The sequence below is a fragment of the Clarias gariepinus genome, chromosome 22 (genome assembly GCF_024256425.1).
Source record: "Clarias gariepinus isolate MV-2021 ecotype Netherlands chromosome 22, CGAR_prim_01v2, whole genome shotgun sequence".
In the NCBI taxonomy this organism is placed as follows: domain Eukaryota; kingdom Metazoa; phylum Chordata; class Actinopteri; order Siluriformes; family Clariidae; genus Clarias; species Clarias gariepinus.
In genome coordinates this window covers 14,009,444-14,026,517 of record NC_071121.1, presented here as the reverse complement: position 1 = coordinate 14,026,517, position 17,074 = coordinate 14,009,444, and the positions used below count along the sequence as shown (strand labels likewise).

Below are 17,074 nucleotides of genomic sequence, written 5' to 3'. Positions count from 1 at the left end.
CAGGATGCACACCTATTCTTTTTGCTTTTTTTGTCTGATTAGTTTGTATTGATTGTTTATCCTAATGATGGCTTACTTTACTGACGGTGAAAGCTCTTTGGACTTCATATAAAGGCAATAGATTCAAAATGCATACTTGTCATACTTGAAATCATCTCTGGACATTTCACCTGCCTACTTGTACTTTAAGCTGCATAATAAGTGAATAACACTAACCTTTGCCATGGAACGGTTGAGCCAATTGTTCTTACTTGATACTTTTTGGCCCTTAAAAAGGGTCGACCACATACATGCTATTGTTCTAACACTGTTCAGTGTCTGTACTTTTTGATCACATTTGTTATTTAATTACAACTAAATATCTAATGTCTTACAGCAAGCCTATATGTAGAAACTGACAAATCGATTTGGATACCTATAGCAAAGTGGAAGATGACTAGTTTGCGACCAGAGACACAATCAATTGGCCAGTGCAGTTCATGGCCAGAGCAAAGAGACAGGCTTTGGACCAAAATGCATTGTCATATACTTGCCTACATTCGTGGCCAAAGGTTTTGAGAATTACATAAATATTGGAAATTGGAAAGGTTGCTGCTTAAGTTTTTATAATAGCAATTTGCATATACTCCAGAATGTTATGAAGAGTGATCAGATGAATTGCATAGTCCTTCTTTGCCATGAAAATTAACTTAATCCCAAAAAACCTTTCCACTGCTTTTCATTGCTGTCATTAAAGGACCTGCTGAGATCATTTCAGTAATCGTCTTGTTAACTCAGGTGAGAATGTTGACAAGCGCAAGGCTGGAGATCATTATTTTAGGCTGATTGGGTTAGAATGGCAGACATCTGGGAATATACACTATACACTGTCACATTGACACCACTGCAGTGCATTCACTGGAACACACAACCAGTGCAGGTGCCCTGTTCTGCCAGGACAGACTATAGTTCCACTTGATGTTACCCAAACCCGGCATACTCTCCCAGTGAAGATGTCACTCATACATTTTGAAATGATGGGTATGGCCCTTAAAAAGCTAGCCCAGTATGCTGTCTTGTTCAAAACAGCCAAGATACGCTCTTTTTATATGCAAGCAAGTGAAATATTTTGGAAAATGGAAAATTTATATAATTTTGTCATAATTCTTTAAAAATAAAAGTGCAAAACTTATCAAAACTTTTCTGAAGTCAAGATCTACAAATCTTAAAATTTGGGTGCTCAATTGGTCTGGCATCTGTGGATTTTAAATGCTAATTGGGCTCTTTACCACCACTCTGGTGCACTGGGTGTTCTGGTGCCCTTCAGGTTTGGCCAGCATTTTTTTTTTTTTTTCTGAGATTTGTGCTGCGTTGACTTTTCTGTGGGATTTGCTTTGAGCGGATTAGATTAGATTCGATTCGATTAGATTAGAGGATGGTCTGATTTTTGGTCTGATCCTTGTGGGAATGGGTGAGCTTTGGGTGCTCATGATCCTGATACCAGTTTACATATATATAATTGATATTAATAATTTAATGCTATATGGTGTTAATGTTACAGCTGATCGGTTTATTAATAAATCCCTCAATTTGTCAGATCTTGCAGGTGAGAATGTGCTCTGGCCAAGCCTCTGTTTAGTTCTATGAGGAACTCACTGCCATGTGGCCGGTCACTTACCAGCTGTTTACATGCCTTACTGAGCAGTATAAAGGAGCCCTGATGAAGACACGTTAGCCCGTTCAGTATAAAAATAAATAAATATATTTTATATATAGAGTACTGGAGTACTACTAGAGTACAGGCCAGAACGTGTCTTCTTCCATTAACCGCCACATGATGTGCCATGTAACCATCTGCATGGTATGGCATGTGTCTTGCAGACATTTTGAAATTGTGAAAAGGAATTGGCATAGAGTTCATCTTCATCCTTCACCAGATTTTACTATATTGCAATATTGCTTTGTCACAACCCATGTGTTCTGTGGTGAGTTTGAATAATACTCGACTTTAATACAATAAATTATACAAATTCTTCATTTGTTCTTAGTCTCAATAGGGAATGGAAGTTATGTAAATTTTGGGCATTCACTAGTAATAAAGGAAATCCGCTCTGGTGGTCTAGAATTAAAATATGTAGAAGGTTGTTGAAATAACTAAAACCACTCTGGCAGAGTAATTCTGGTAATTTAAATACTACAGGTAAACTAAAGAAATAAGAAACAATGTCCGAATGTATATTACCTATTCATTCCTGGCAGGTTGCCCCAGAAATATCTTGCTCTGTGCGCTGCTGAGACTTCAATCGCGTCAATCATCACTGGATTACACTAGATTATAAAAAATATGCACAATAAGCACAAACCCTTTAATATGTATTAAGTACATAAATGCATCTTAAGTACATAAACAATCTATTACTACTCTGTTATGAAGAAATAGTACGCCAGTTTACTATAGACTACCTGCACTCCAGCGTCAATTGTTAAATTAATCGTTAGATTAATCGTTTAATCGTTATAATCTGAGCAGATCCGTTTGACTTTGAACAAGCAAAATATTTTGAGGGAAACATTCGAGGGGAACACAAACCTCAAGGAAGCGGGAAATGTCGCGTTTATCATTGACGCCCATCGCAACCACGTTTTCAAACATCCAGAAGAAGGGCCGGTCTTCTCCCTCCTTTGGCTTGGCTTCACTCAGCAGCCGATAGAACTCAAAGAACAGACGTCCAGTACCTTCTGCAAACAGGACACACGCAATGTGTTTTGAGTGGTGATTTAAAAAAAGAAGAAGAAAGTAGAAAAGTCTACTTTGGCTGGGCAGTGTAGACAGACAGACAGACAGACAGATGTCTTACCATAAAGGCCCTTCCTGGCTGGATTGACGATTGACAGATCATTACACGGGCTTCCACCAATCACCAAGTCAAACGGTCCCCACTCTGCAATCTGTGGAGGACAAAGCATAGTGTTCATCAGCCAATTACACCTTCACCTCTCTTGACTCAATATTCCAGATAATGCTGATGCAATTCTGATGCATGCTACCCATAGTGAAAGAAGTACACAAATCCTGTGTTTGAGTAAAAGTAGAGTAAAATAATACTCCAGTAAAAGTTGAAGACCTTCATTAATATTTCCACTTCAGTAAAAGTATAAACTATAATATCTGAACTACATGCCATGTGACATGCATTTTTAATCTTTTTGTTCCACCCATAAGTAATGAAAGCAAGAATGCTAGATTTCTCATAATGTAGTGGAGTACAAATTATGATATTTTACTTTGAATTGTAGCGGAGCAAATGTCCCCTTAATAAAAATATTTAAATACGGTATAGATACTTAAAAATGTACAGTAACAAATTACATTTTCTTTCATTTCTGTTTGCCACTGACGTTCAACAATTGTTAGTTTTTTTTTTTAAGCAAAGCCTAACCACAAATGCAATTCAAACTCATTGTGTACTAAAAGCTACTGTATATCATTCATAGGTCTTAGCATTTCAAACATCAGGTCTTGCACTGACAAGCAGCACAAAGCCTCTGACTAACAGGAAATCCCTGCATGTCAGTGAACACATGCACATAAATTGTGATCACACTTTGTGTGATTAGAGGTCACTGGGGTGTGGAAAACACAGATACATCTCGAGTGTGTGCACAAACACAGAAATTAAGAAACACAAACAGACAGCTCCAAAGCACCCTGTCTGTGAGAACTCGAGATATCGCAGGCACATCTGTGTGTCTATGTGTGTGTGTGTGAAAGAGTGTGTATGCAGCTGGAATCTATTCAGCCTCTTTTCATGCTTTCCACATCCAGCTCCAGGCTCCTGCCCTCCCCTTCTCTTTACTGCCCTTTTCATTCTTTCTCTCTCCCCCTCAATCCAGGCTCTGCCGAATGACAATGGGGTGAACTGGTGACTGAGCATGGAGATCAATGAATGGATGAAAGGGTGGACGGTGAAGTGAAGGGGTGAATGTGTAAAGGAGGGATTTAGAATTCCTTTGTGCTCTGCTTTTAAGGAGTGTGTGTGTGTGTGTGTGTGCGTGTATATGTGTGTGTGTATGTGAATGACAGTGGACAAGAGAAAGGGGGAGCCAGAAACTGAAAGCCAAACAGGGAGGAAGTAAAGGGGAGGAGGAACTACAAAAGCCAGACTCCTCTCCAGTGGACCGATTGCTCTTATCAAGAGCTGTTGCAACATGCAACTCACAACAAAGCAAATAACAGGTTTATACCAGGTGTGTGTGTGTAAGAGAGAGAGAGAGAGCGAGAGACAGATAGAGAATGACTGCAGTTAACATTCTAATCTCGAGGTGATAGTGGGACACGGTTTAGAATAGCAGAAACTCAACACAGCTGAAGGAAAACATTGCCAAAGGCATGTTGACTTCTTTGCTTACATTTTTCCGGGTGATGTTTCGAACGTCGTTCACATATTGGATTCTTCCTTCATGTCGGACGACTCCCACGGATATGGAGTCCTCGCACACCTCTGAGGCAATATATGCATCAATCTTAAAGCCCAAATCCTTCAGCACCAGGTAACCTACAAGCGACAGGCCAGAAAACAGATATACATTTACAACATTTCCTGAAATCTGAATTATAAAGCATGTTCTTAAAGGAATACTCCAGCATTTATCACCTAACCTACCCCACGCCCCCAAAACAGTAAAGTCTTTTTGAAAGACTCTATAATCATGCACAAATCATGGGACTGTCTTGACAAAGCTGTAATTATATCAAAGCAGTCAAAAGCATCTTTGATTGCTAGAGCCCACCAAACAATTCCCTTCGAAAAAAGGCGGCTCATAATTTCACACCTGAAACTACATTCCCAACAACAACCCCACCCCCCCAGCTTGCTAACACAAAACACCATTTTTTCCTCGCAATAAAAATATAATAAATACAAATATTTCGCAAAGGATGATTATACAAATTTAGAACTATAAGTTAGTAACTATAAGAGCAAATTGTTTCACTAAAAAGAAGGTCTTCCACTGACAATATTTATTATACATGATCTTACATTATAAGTGTGTGTAAATCTGTCAGTAAAGAGAACTGTATCAAAGTTCTTATCTGCTGTAATTGTACTTTCTTCAAATGAAGCTGCTAGACATCATGTTAAGACAAATTAAAAGATTCCTGTAATGCAAGTTAAAACATAACACGTGCAGACAATCGTACCTGTGGCAATGCCATCAAACAGTGACAGAACTCTAATTGGACGCCTTTGCTCTGCTGGAACTGCTGGGAAAATTTTGGGGCTTTCCTTCAAGGACAAAATGACACAAGAATGATTAGTCAAAGTTAACATTAAACATGCAGAACAGTGCATTCTTCACAAGTTCAAAGTACGACATATATGGTGCATTTCAAACACTTAGACTATTGTGGAAGTCTTCTTCGTAGTTTAATTCAAAAAGTGAAACCTTGTATATTCTAGATTTATTATACATTCAATTATACTTAAAACTATTTATTGTAATGATTGTGGCTTACAGCTCATGAAAAAAAAAAAATAGAATAGAATATTGGGATATTTCATTTGAAGCATATTCATAGGAAGTTGACTGGAAGCGAAAAAGTGTGGTAGGGAAAAGTGTACAAGCGTCAGTGATAACTGGAGCCTTCACAGAGGCAGGAGTCAGTGCATCAAGAGCCAACATACATAGATATCTTCAGAAAGTGGGATCCAACTGTGGCATTTTTGGTATTATGCTCCTCCTGAACCAGAGACTAAGGTCATAAGCATCTTCATCTAAAAAGAACAATAAGTGGACCATTGTTTAGTGGTCCAAAGTCCTTTTTTCAGTTTAAAGCATATTTTGCATTTCATTTGGAAACCAAGCTCCCAGAGTCTGGAGAAACAGAGGAGAGGCACAGAATCCAAGTTGCTTGAAGTCCAGTGCGTAGTTTCCATAGTCATTGATGATTGGAGGTACCATGTCATCTGCTGGTCTTCGTTCACTTTATCAAGTCCAAAGTCAAGGCAGCTTGGCAAATTTACAGCACTTTATGAGCTGACTATCTGCCAACACTAACACCACTGGCAGGTGAATTGAGTAACACTTACAATCAATTATATACCAATAAACTGGTGACTGGACCATGCACACCAAAGGCTCATCTGTTTCTGTGGGGACCAAAGGCTTACTCTTCTATACCGCTTTATCCTATATTCAGGGTCGTGGGGGGCCTGTAGCCTATCACAGCCTGCCATGTATGGGGCTTATCAGACAAAGCGTTCAAGGTTGTTGATCAGGCCTCCAAATTTCCCAAATGCCGATCCGAACAAGCATTCATGGAAGGCACCGTATAAACAAGTCCGATCCATGGAGGCTCGACCCAGTAACCCACAGCACCCAAAGAATCCGCTGCTAATAACCTACTGCCAGACACCACAGCACCCCACCCCATCCCCCCTCCCCCCCACCGGATTTTTTCCTGCCCAAGGGGCCAGAGCTACACAACACTGGGCTTATTATTTTGCATTTTATTTTATATGTTATGGTTGACATACGAGGAAATGTAAATATTTTTTTTATCATTATGTAGTAACCCAGAACTCACAAACTCCTGTCCATTGTCGTTGACAAAAAACTCCTGTAGTTTAAGGCTCCAATCATGACGTCTCTTCAGCACTCCATACTGCTGCAAGGGCTGACACATATAACACAGCCACGGGTCCAAATCCCGTGCACTGTTTGACGCTCCTGCACCCACCAGCAGGTCCAAACAATCCACACAGAAACACCTAAGGAGAGGGAAGGAGGCAGAGAAAGAAAGGCGAGAAATAAAACAACAGGACACGCAAGAAAACAAGGGACACATGAAATATGACTGAATATACAAAAATAAGAATGAAGGGTGCATGGAGTATGATATGGGCATGCGTATAGCAGGGCTCTACATTAATGATTATTGTGTCATCCAAGAATGATTTTCATAACTCTATCCAAATATGTTTTCAAAGCCTAGTGCTTATGATTATTGTTCTAAATTGTTCTATTGTTGTGCTTCGGATATTCTATTCTATTTGTTTTACTACTCTGCAAGTCCTCGTGCTAGACAGAAACTAGGTCGTGTCAGTGCTTGTCTTAAAAAAAAAAAAAAAAAATTAACAGTTTTGTTTTGAAAACCAAGAAGTCATGCAAGAGTTGCGAAAATGGGAAGAAAAAAAAAACTAATAACATCCGTCATATGAGTCATGACTAATTTCATTTTATTAAAATAATAACTAATATTGATTATTTAATTAATATATTCAATACATAATAATTACCAACACACATTTGCCTTTAATTTCTATAAAAAAGACAAAGCATTATATCAGTTGAAGTTTTTTTTTGAATGCTTTATTTTAAACGCAGAATATCACTGACTTTTTCAGGTATTGTAGTTCTTGCCACTGCTTTCATTATCTTCCATTCTTATCCGCAGAGATTTTATTCTGGCACAGGTTTTTACGAGAGATGTCTTTCTGCTGCATCCATTCTGTTTTTCTATTCCTGGTCCACTTTTTTTTTTTTTTGATTGAATGGTTCAGATGTTCAATTATGTTTCTATCCTACTGTATCTTACTTTAGTTAGCTTCTATGGTAATGAATTGATATTTGACAGAAACGTTTAAACTCTCATCTACTACTGTCCTGAGCTTTTATATTAGATTCAAATCTGTCTGTGTGTGCATGTGTGTGTGGGTGGGTGGGTGCTTGTATGGGAGTGTGTGTGGGTGTGTGATGCTGAACCTGCAGCAGTTGGCATTGCCACAAAGTAGCACTTCTCGGCCTCCACAGCACACGGTGCAGTACGACTGATAGCCATCGTCATCATACATATAGGAGATCTCTAAATATACATCCTAACACACATACACACACACACACGGGGGACAGAAAAAGAAAGAGAGAGAAAAAAATGAAACAAGTTATGATGACAACCAGTCATAAAATCCAAGGGCTAGTTCTAATCCAATCGATTAAAATACACCGAACGTACACCCTAACATGCCGTTCTGTCCCTTAATGAGATATAAAAGCTTTTTTGTTCTAATGAGCTGAAACTATTTGCACTGCCATGTACATGTCCACACATGGCGTAGTCACTCAGACGATGAGTAAATCAGACTGATGGAGTTTTTACCTTGCATGCTTGACAAAGGCCTCCTTCAAACAGGGGGTGAAAGGTTGCTGCTCTCGTCTTGCCACAAGACACGCAGAACTCTACAAGTATTGGAGAAAGAGAGGCGGTGGCGGTCACAGGAGGAAATAAAATCAGGATCATCATATGGTGAAGTAAAGAAGGAAATGTATATGTATAAACTGCGCAAACATCATACCTTCTATACTTCTGTGATTCTTCAAGACTTCATGAACCATTTGTTCTGAAAAGGAAAATAAAAACGAAATAAAATATGCTAAGAAAACTAACTGAAGAAGAATGAATTCCTGTTCCATAAAATTCTTTTTTTTTTTTTTTTTACACCAGATTATTCCTCTTAGGTCAAAATCACCAGAATAAACACGAACACAGGCGCTCAAAATAACTGCTCATGTTCATTAGCGATCCAGAGCTTTTATCTACCCATAACATGTCAGCCCTACTAAACGGCATATACTGACCTCTACTGTAGATGTCCTCACTGGCTGACTTGGCTTTGCACATGCTGAGTCTGGCCCTCTTAGCAGACGGTGCGAGCTCCGGTGGATTGGACTCCAGAAGTTTAGCCTGCAGCATTGTACTCTCCGAAACTGCTGGGAACAAACAGCACTCAGCTGTGAGAGACAAACCACTATGTTACTCAATAATTACATACACTCCCATACACACACACACACACACACACACACACACAAACAGGCCCATAAAACCCTGAAGTTTCTCTGGCAGGGCATGTGAGAGAGATCTCATACAGTATACGTCAAGAGTGCGTTTTTACATTTGAACAGCTTCCCGTAGCCTGAGAGGCAAACTGCTATTATAGAAATAGAGCAGAAAAGAAATTATTATGCAAACTTTGACAATACGTAGCATTTCTTCAACCCATTGAAAGTGTAACAAATTGGATCAGGTGACAATCGAGATTTACAGCAGACTGGTAGCAGACGGATGGTGGTCCCCTTTTTTTATTATTATTTTTTTTAATGAGACCAAATAATGTTTTCCCTTAGAGCAGTATTATACTCCGAAGTCTCCCAGTAAAGGTCAGTCCTAGAGTTCTAGAGATCATGGTATTGTCCCTTTACTTTGAGATACTGCACAAGTACAAGTACAGTTTGTTCATTTGTGCCGTCCAGTCTTTGTGTGAGCGCAGTAAGAGGTGTCTTTGGCATTAAGTAAAAAAAAAAAAACAACAACACAAAAAACACACATTTAAGGTGGGTATTGGACTTAAGGGTGTGTCTTGTTCTCACTCCTGTTTGTTGTTTCTATGGACAGTCAAGCATGGAGTGCTGGAGGCAGGGCTCTTTCAGAAGTTGCTCTCTTGTCATCGTCCAAAGAAGCCCTCTGATACGCACTCAAGCATTTTGTTACCGAGTTTGAAGTGGAAAGGGTGACAATCAACACCTCCGAGCCAGGGGCCATGGCTGTCTCCCAGGAAAAGCGGGGGGGGGGGGTATTTCTGCAGCTGGCTGGAGAGACACTGCCTCTGGTGGAGGAGTTTACAAATACCAAAGGACAGTATATGTAGGTGATGGAAAAAAGTTTCATTGAATATGAATAAATAAGTAAATGGATCAGGTCAGCTGCAAGATCATTAAAATCGCTATACTGGTCTGTGGTGAGGAATTAGGAACTCGGTCTTTGGGCAGAGCTCTCTGTTTACATTGTCTTTATTATAAACTGTGATCAATGGCTGTGAGTTCAAACCAACAGAACCAAACCTACGGGCAGATTCAGGCCTCACTGGAGGGATCATATTTCACAGTAACCTTGGGGATTTCCAGGAGGAGCTGAATTCAGGGCTGGTTATACAGATTTCTGGACTGGTCTTCTCTGTCTGTTACCACCATGATCCGCAAAGGAAAAGGAATAAATAAACGTATGCACAGTTGAGTGAATAACTGGTTTAAAACCATTCCAGTGTTACTTGAGACAGCTTACAGGAAAGCAGAAGGCAAGAATAGTGAAAAGAGTTTATATCTGTACCATTTTCAGGAGATGATGAGAGTCAAGTGACGAGGAATTTTTGAACAGATGCCAGTTTGGCAATAACTGCGTCAACTGACGAGTCGTCATTTTAGGGTTCACCAGCTGAATGTGTTTTAGTGTCCAATAACTTAGGGTGATTTCACCATGTGAAGTGCAGCTCTAGGTCACTGGTTTGCGTCGGTTTGTTGCTTGTTCCAATTACTACCATAATCAAGCCACGCTGAAGCACAGCGTGTTGTTTTTGATTTCAGACATGTTTTCAAGAGCATGTGTCCTTTATATAATATTCAAACTTGAGTGTATTTTGTGACCCACTGAGCAAAATATGACAGTTTGTAGACATGAAGCAGGACATTCAGCATGGAAAGTTACATCATTTTCATGGCTTACCAATTAAATGGTGTTGTGTCCACTTCCAGACACAATTCCAATTGATGATGAGTGCTGTGAAGGGCTGAGTAAACAGTAGAGGAGTGTAAGAAGCAGCGAGAGGGACTGGGCATGTAAAGGGCTAGGCAGAGCTGAGAAAGTCAATCGATTTTTTTTTTTTATTCACTTTCTATATGTGTATATATGAGTGTGTGGAACTATCCCATCTGGTGTCAATTCATCAGCCTTGCACCCAGTGTTTCTCTGGAAGCACCACAACTCATATCAAATAGTAACTAAATATGAATGAATAAATAACACGTCTCCGTATTTACCGCTCCTTTGCTGAAATCCCGGGACACAATTTTCTCCTATAGTGTTAAGAGTAAGAAATCTATAATCATTCCTCGTTACACTACATTACATTACAGTCATCTCTCCTGGTCCTCCAGGGTCCTCTGTTGAAGCCTTTCCACTTCAGCTCACTCTACTTGTGTTTAATGGAGTTTAGGTCAGTGAACGAGGATGACCGTGGCAAATGCTCGATTCTCAGGTCATTGACCATTTTTGTGTAGACTTGAATTCATTTTAGGGTCACTGTCCTGCTGGAAGGGCCAACCACAACTCAGCTTACATGCAGTTAATGATGTTGTTTCTTAAGATGGTTTGCAGGGCCTTTGGAGTCCCACATGATCAGAGTACTTTCAAGCTAAATATGAGTGGGGATTATATTCTTTGTATTTGTACATAAATCACCCTTTGTTGACAAACTCTATTTTTGTCATGTATGAACCCAGTGACCTATGGGGCTTTCGTTTGTGGTTTATTGACAGAACCCATCTCCCTGCTTTACTAGACCCTGGCAGATCCTGACAGTCGGTCAACATATACACACACATACAGCCACATTTAGAGGGAGGAATCCGGGCACATAGAAGGAGAAAGTGTAAGACTTGGCACACAGTAACCTGAGCACGGGATCAAACAGGGACCCTGCAGAACCGGCAATGGTACTCTCAGCGCCACCATGACAAATATGTTGATGGATAACTAGGGGGAATTTGACCTCTGTATGACACTTGGATAAATAGCAACAAAAAAAAAAGAAAGAAAGAAATGGGAACATGCTTTTCACATGGTTATATGAATTTTTTAAATATGGTTCTGTTTAAATATGTTTTTGGTAACATTTAAAAATTACATTACAAAACACTGACTCCCATTAAAGGTTAGATTTTTTTCATATATTCGGTTTACAGTTAAGCTCTGAAATTACATACTCTTCTAATGTTTAGATGTATCCAGGCAACTCATTTTATCTCCATTAATAAGGTAACAATAAATAAAGAAAGTTTTAGTTGTTGTTGTTGTTTTAAAAATATGCAGTCGATGATAAACACGTAATTTCTCTTCCCAATCGGAATGTAAGCACTCTGTCAAATAGCATGTAGGAAAATGTCTTGACAAGTATTCGAATGAGTATTATCTCATGTTTCTGCCCTGAATCATGTGTTGTAAGTACACTAAACAAACACAAAACCATGTGAGGTAAATCACCATCACAGAGAAGGCTTATAGTCTTTGAAAGTGCAAAAATCTCATATTTCAGCTATGAGTTATGTGTTTTAAGAGCACTAAATAAACAAAAATCTCCCCCCTTGTTGGAGTTTCCTTCTTTACACTAATCATGATCAGCATAGCTGCGGCATAAACGAAGAAACTCCATTTAGTGTGTATGTTGAACGACTACATTTGAAAAAAAAAAAAAAATATATATATATATATATATATATATATATATATATATTATTTTATTTATTTATTTTTTAAAGATGCACAAATTCTAAAGAGGACTTTCTCAGTTCTCTGTTAGTGGTGTAAGGATTAATTAGGAGGAACCTCGAGTATTCTGGGATATTCCTACTTACAGGAGTTTTCTTTGGGTTTGAGTCCCTCTTTGCCCTTGGGAAGGAAGCCACTGTGAGCCCAGTCCAGCATGGGTTTCACCTGGTCCTCTGGATTATCCGAATCACACAGAGGAAATGTCTTCTCAGCACGTATGCTCGCCATCTAGTGAAAATGAACATTTTGATGACGTATTTTAATTGCATATTTCCTTCTTCAGTCAAATTAAGCAAGCCAAATATGGAATGTAGTACGTAAAGCCATGTGTATGGTAAAATCTTAATTCGCTGATGCCAAAATGGTTTCCGAAACAGTCTGATGCAGCTTAATAATGGAGTGTCATTTCCATGGAGGCAGCATAAGCCCAATAAACAAAAGATGCTATGCTGTTGGTGTTTTGGGGGGCTTGCTGGTATTCATTACTAAACAGTGAGTGTCTTGTTAGGAACATCCTAGGATGCAGTGTCTACATATGATGGTGAAGTGTAACACTTTGTGTCAGAGCTCAACTGTGGAAGCTCTGGTCATTACCATACTGGCGGGGGCCAACTCAGTCGAAACGCTGCTTAATCTATAAATGGGCAACCAGGCGGAACAAATGGAGCTGGGCAGTTGGTTGCAATGCGCCTACTTACCTCAACCTAGCTAGTAGGAGAGAACCACCAGGGCTCACCCAATACGATATTATCACGTCACCTAGGTGCCGATCCGATTTATATTAAAATTTTGATTCTATTCAATTCCTGACTCTAGATGCATTTTATTTTTTTTAGATTTTGTTAACATAGTAAACTATTCACTCCTACAACACAGAATGTTGTACTGCTTTCCAGTGTGAGAATTGCCACTTTTGCCACAAAAGAATTTCGGTACGTCACTGGATACATTTTTTTCCCCATTTTTCTTAGCTAGCTTTGGGTTAGTGACCGCAGACAGTTAGCCATTCGACAACATTCAAACTTTTCTTTGCTTTTCTAACTCCCCTTGAAGTACCTCTAAAGGGACAAATAAAGCCAAACCAGGCCAACAAAATGGCATAACAGACACATTATCTGGTATTTAACATAAAGAGCTAACATTGTTTTATCCAATAGTTTACAAATTTCTTAAATTCTCAAACTCCGATTTCTTAAACTAGCTTATTAGTTTATTATAATATTATAAATTATACATTATTATGATACAGTTTATAGTATTATGATAGTCTCGAGTATAATATGAATACATAGTGTTCTGAATACTATAATATGAATACATAGTGTTCTGTAATGCATTACAGAAAAAAGCTGTACTGGCAGCAAATAAAGGTTAGGTAATGTTTTAATTATTGATTACTTTTTTGATTTGCATTTTCTTGCTCTGAAAACAGTTTCTCTTACTTTACCTAGCAGTCTCAACTGAATTTACTTAATTACTCAGTATCAACTACTGCCTTTGCTTAATTATTGACATGATGTTTGCACCAACCTATTTTCTATTTACATTAATAACTCAAAGACACTATATTAATGCATAAAGAGTTTAATAAATTATGTTAAAGGATGTGGAATTGCTTTTTAAAAGTCTAGCATTAATCAAACTTAGTCAAACACAGGTGATGAAATGGAGAACAATTATCCATAGTACATCACACGAAAGGTGGGAAATCTGCAGGAAGAACACGGCAAGAAGTGCAGACATGTAGGGCTCCGGTTCTCGAGCGTGCCTGGACTTGCTGACCTTTGTGTCGTTTTAGTAGTACACCTTATTCACTAAAGGAAGGCAATTAGGGGAGCTTTCGGGGGAATTCCACAAAGCTTTCAGATAAATGTTTACCTAGACTCTTATCTTTCAGTCTTTTAAATATACACAGTCGCTGGTTTATACTCAGCTGGACAAACAGAATGCAGATGTTGCAATGTGTCTGCTACCTTCCTTGCATTAAACACTGCGTGTGCACGGGTCCATCAAGTTTCCATTAAAACTACATTACTTGAAACCTTATGTGCCATGATCATCAATGTCAGCATTCAGCCAATAAAACGTCTTACCTCCAGGGCCTGGAATATGGCTCTGCGGTAGGAAGCCAGCTTTGTATATGAGGATTGATTGAAGAATTTAGAGAAAGCTGTGATGGAATCCAGTTTGTCTGCAGACACCTGCAAGCCAACCACACATATACCTCGCACTTTATTCACCACATAATTACATTTCTTTGTTAGTGTTGAGTTGTTCAGCTTTGTTGTAAAATGTTTTCCAGAGTCCGACTCACCTCAGAGAACTTGCCATCACCAAACCACTGAAGCCAGCGCATGCCATGTGATGCCTGTCTCTTCCCTGTGGCTCTCCAGGTCACCACCATGCCAGGCCACCATGAGAATCCCTTAATTTTGCCCCATACCAGCTCTCCAATTCCAAAGCCCTTATTGTCCTACAGGGGACGGATGATTAAAAAAGAAAACGGACAACAATTAAATTTTTTTATAAATATTGTACAATACTATAATATAATATAATAAAATAACATATGACGATCATTAAATAACAGAATATCATCAGGCTACAGACGATTTAACGAACAATATTCTATACTGAAAAAGCTAAAAAAGCATACAAAAAGCATGAAAGAACATCCAGTTTAGCATGGTCATCCTGTTTATCATTACAGATATGAAGACCGCAACTACAGGACTTGTCTGAGCATGACATTCATTATCAATTTAGTAACTGTGCACTTTTATTTCTTGTTTGTTTCCGAGAGCTTTTCTACACATACAGTTACAGTCAATAGAGACTCTCTGTTAAAATCTCTGACTCACAATGGCAGAATTCAAAAACTAACGGTCTCTTTGAGGATGTTGCTATTGAGCTCTATAAAGATGTATCTGATGGGCTTTGTAAAGTTTAACCCTCAGGCTTGACAATGACACAAAGATGTCTGTCTGCAGTTGAAAAAAGGGGCTCTTTTGTAAAAGAGACTCTTGTTACTTTTAAAGGACAGGTGGACAAACATAACTGAAGTCGAAGGTAAAAGAAAAAAAGGGGGACAAGACAAGACAAGACAGGAGGACATGCGGTGTACATGGCCGCACTGAGCCGGTGTGTGGGTGTGGGTGTGGAAGTGTGTACATTGTATTCAGGCTGGCTGGTCGTGTCGGTAGTGGAGGTGGATGTAGTGCTGCTTTGAGCCGAGTCTTTAGAGTCCTGCTCCATCAGCTCTAGCTGGGGGCCTTCAGGAAAACTAGGAACCTACACACACACACACAAAGGTACAAGTCTGTTAGTTTGGAGAACAAAAAAACTCTATACTTTTGTACTAAGCTAAGTGCTAACCCCTTCACTTACTGCACCTGCAGGATATTTGTGATGGCCAACACATTTCAACACATTTCTTGTTCAGGGAATAGGACTCAATAACCTGATCCTTACTTTCTTTTTTGTGAAAGGCGGTTGGGATGGCTACGACAACAACAAGGACAAGCAAACATACTGTCTACTGTTCTTTTACCACTTTATTATTTAGTTAGTACAAAAAACATTCCTGATGTTCAACACAAAATTGAAAATGATGTGAAAATATTTGTATGCCAGAAAAGAAAGCAGCATATTATATAAGCACCCACTTTTTTAGGCAAAAAACAAACTGAAAGCTACTGGATAAGTTTTCATCAGCTTTGGTTAAGTTCATGAAAAAAAGAAGCAGGTGCAACAGTCAAAGTGCTCAGTGGAACTCTGGCTGGTTCTGCAGGATGCTCAGTAAAAACTTAAGTTTATTTGTCAAATACAGTCATACACAGTACAACATGCAGTGAAATGCTTATACGACCGCTCGTGACCTTAATCAATCAAAAATAAATTATGGAATCGAATAAGAATCAAATATAGAAAAACTTGGTTGTAGAAAACAAATAGAACAAAATATAAAATATGAAAAATATATTTTATAATTAGCTGTAAAAGAATATAGAGAATATGGCTGTACAAATATGGAAAATATTGTTGTAGAAATTGACATGTATTCAAATGATATATTATGTATTTAAATAGAAATGGTCGGGGAGTGTGCAAATATGCATAATTGTGAAGATGTAATAGCCATTAATATGCAAAATGCAAAAGTGTGCAGAGTGTACCTGAGACTAAAGCGTCCTCGTTGTCGCACCAAATACAGACTTTGTTTCATTAATTACTGTTTACTGGTCTTAATGTTATGTTTACTCGTCTGTTATGCATGTTTATTTATGTTTGTTTGAATGAATCTTTGCTCTAGAGACAGTACTGTAGGTTTGAAAAAAGAAAAATACAGAGAAAATACTGTAGTAATTAGCCATACTTACTTACTAACAGTCTTGGAAAGTTGGATAAATCTCAAAATATAATATGTCACCTTTTAAATCTGTGTTTTATTAATATTTAATGTCAACCTTTAGACTATCATTTTGTAATTTTCCAAAGAACAGACTTTTTGGAATCTATTAAGAACACCGCTCACACACACCCACCCACCCACACACACACACACCCACCCACACACACGCACCCACACACAGTAGACATAATTCCGTTACAATTACTTCCTGTTATTAATTCCTGTTCCTAAGATATTAATCCGATGAGGGTCAATACTAAAACACCTGCAGTGGAAGGAAAAAAAAGGAGAACCCGCATGTG

General features: G+C 38.7%; 1 protein-coding gene across 3 annotated transcripts in view; it reads right to left on the bottom strand.

Moving 5' to 3' along the window:
• dnmt3bb.1 (DNA (cytosine-5-)-methyltransferase 3 beta, duplicate b.1) overlaps positions 1–17,074 on the bottom strand; it is a 42,220-nt gene that overhangs the window by 3,786 nt on the left and 21,360 nt on the right. The window contains exons 6-19 of one of the 3 annotated variants that reach the window (XM_053482125.1): positions 15,533–15,652; positions 14,676–14,834; positions 14,455–14,562; positions 12,448–12,589; positions 8,620–8,772; positions 8,337–8,381; positions 8,141–8,220; positions 7,747–7,859; positions 6,569–6,752; positions 5,183–5,267; positions 4,390–4,535; positions 2,838–2,928; positions 2,570–2,718; positions 2,222–2,307 (exon numbers count right to left, since the gene is read on the bottom strand). In XM_053482125.1, the coding sequence (XP_053338100.1) occupies positions 2,222–2,307; positions 2,570–2,718; positions 2,838–2,928; positions 4,390–4,535; positions 5,183–5,267; positions 6,569–6,752; positions 7,747–7,859; positions 8,141–8,220; positions 8,337–8,381; positions 8,620–8,772; positions 12,448–12,589; positions 14,455–14,562; positions 14,676–14,834; positions 15,533–15,652 (1,661 nt within the window). The remainder of the gene's footprint in view (positions 1–2,221; positions 2,308–2,569; positions 2,719–2,837; positions 2,929–4,389; positions 4,536–5,182; positions 5,268–6,568; positions 6,753–7,746; positions 7,860–8,140; positions 8,221–8,336; positions 8,382–8,619; positions 8,773–12,447; positions 12,590–14,454; positions 14,563–14,675; positions 14,835–15,532; positions 15,653–17,074) is intronic. The other 2 variants (XM_053482127.1, XM_053482128.1) reach the window with 2 other exon arrangements.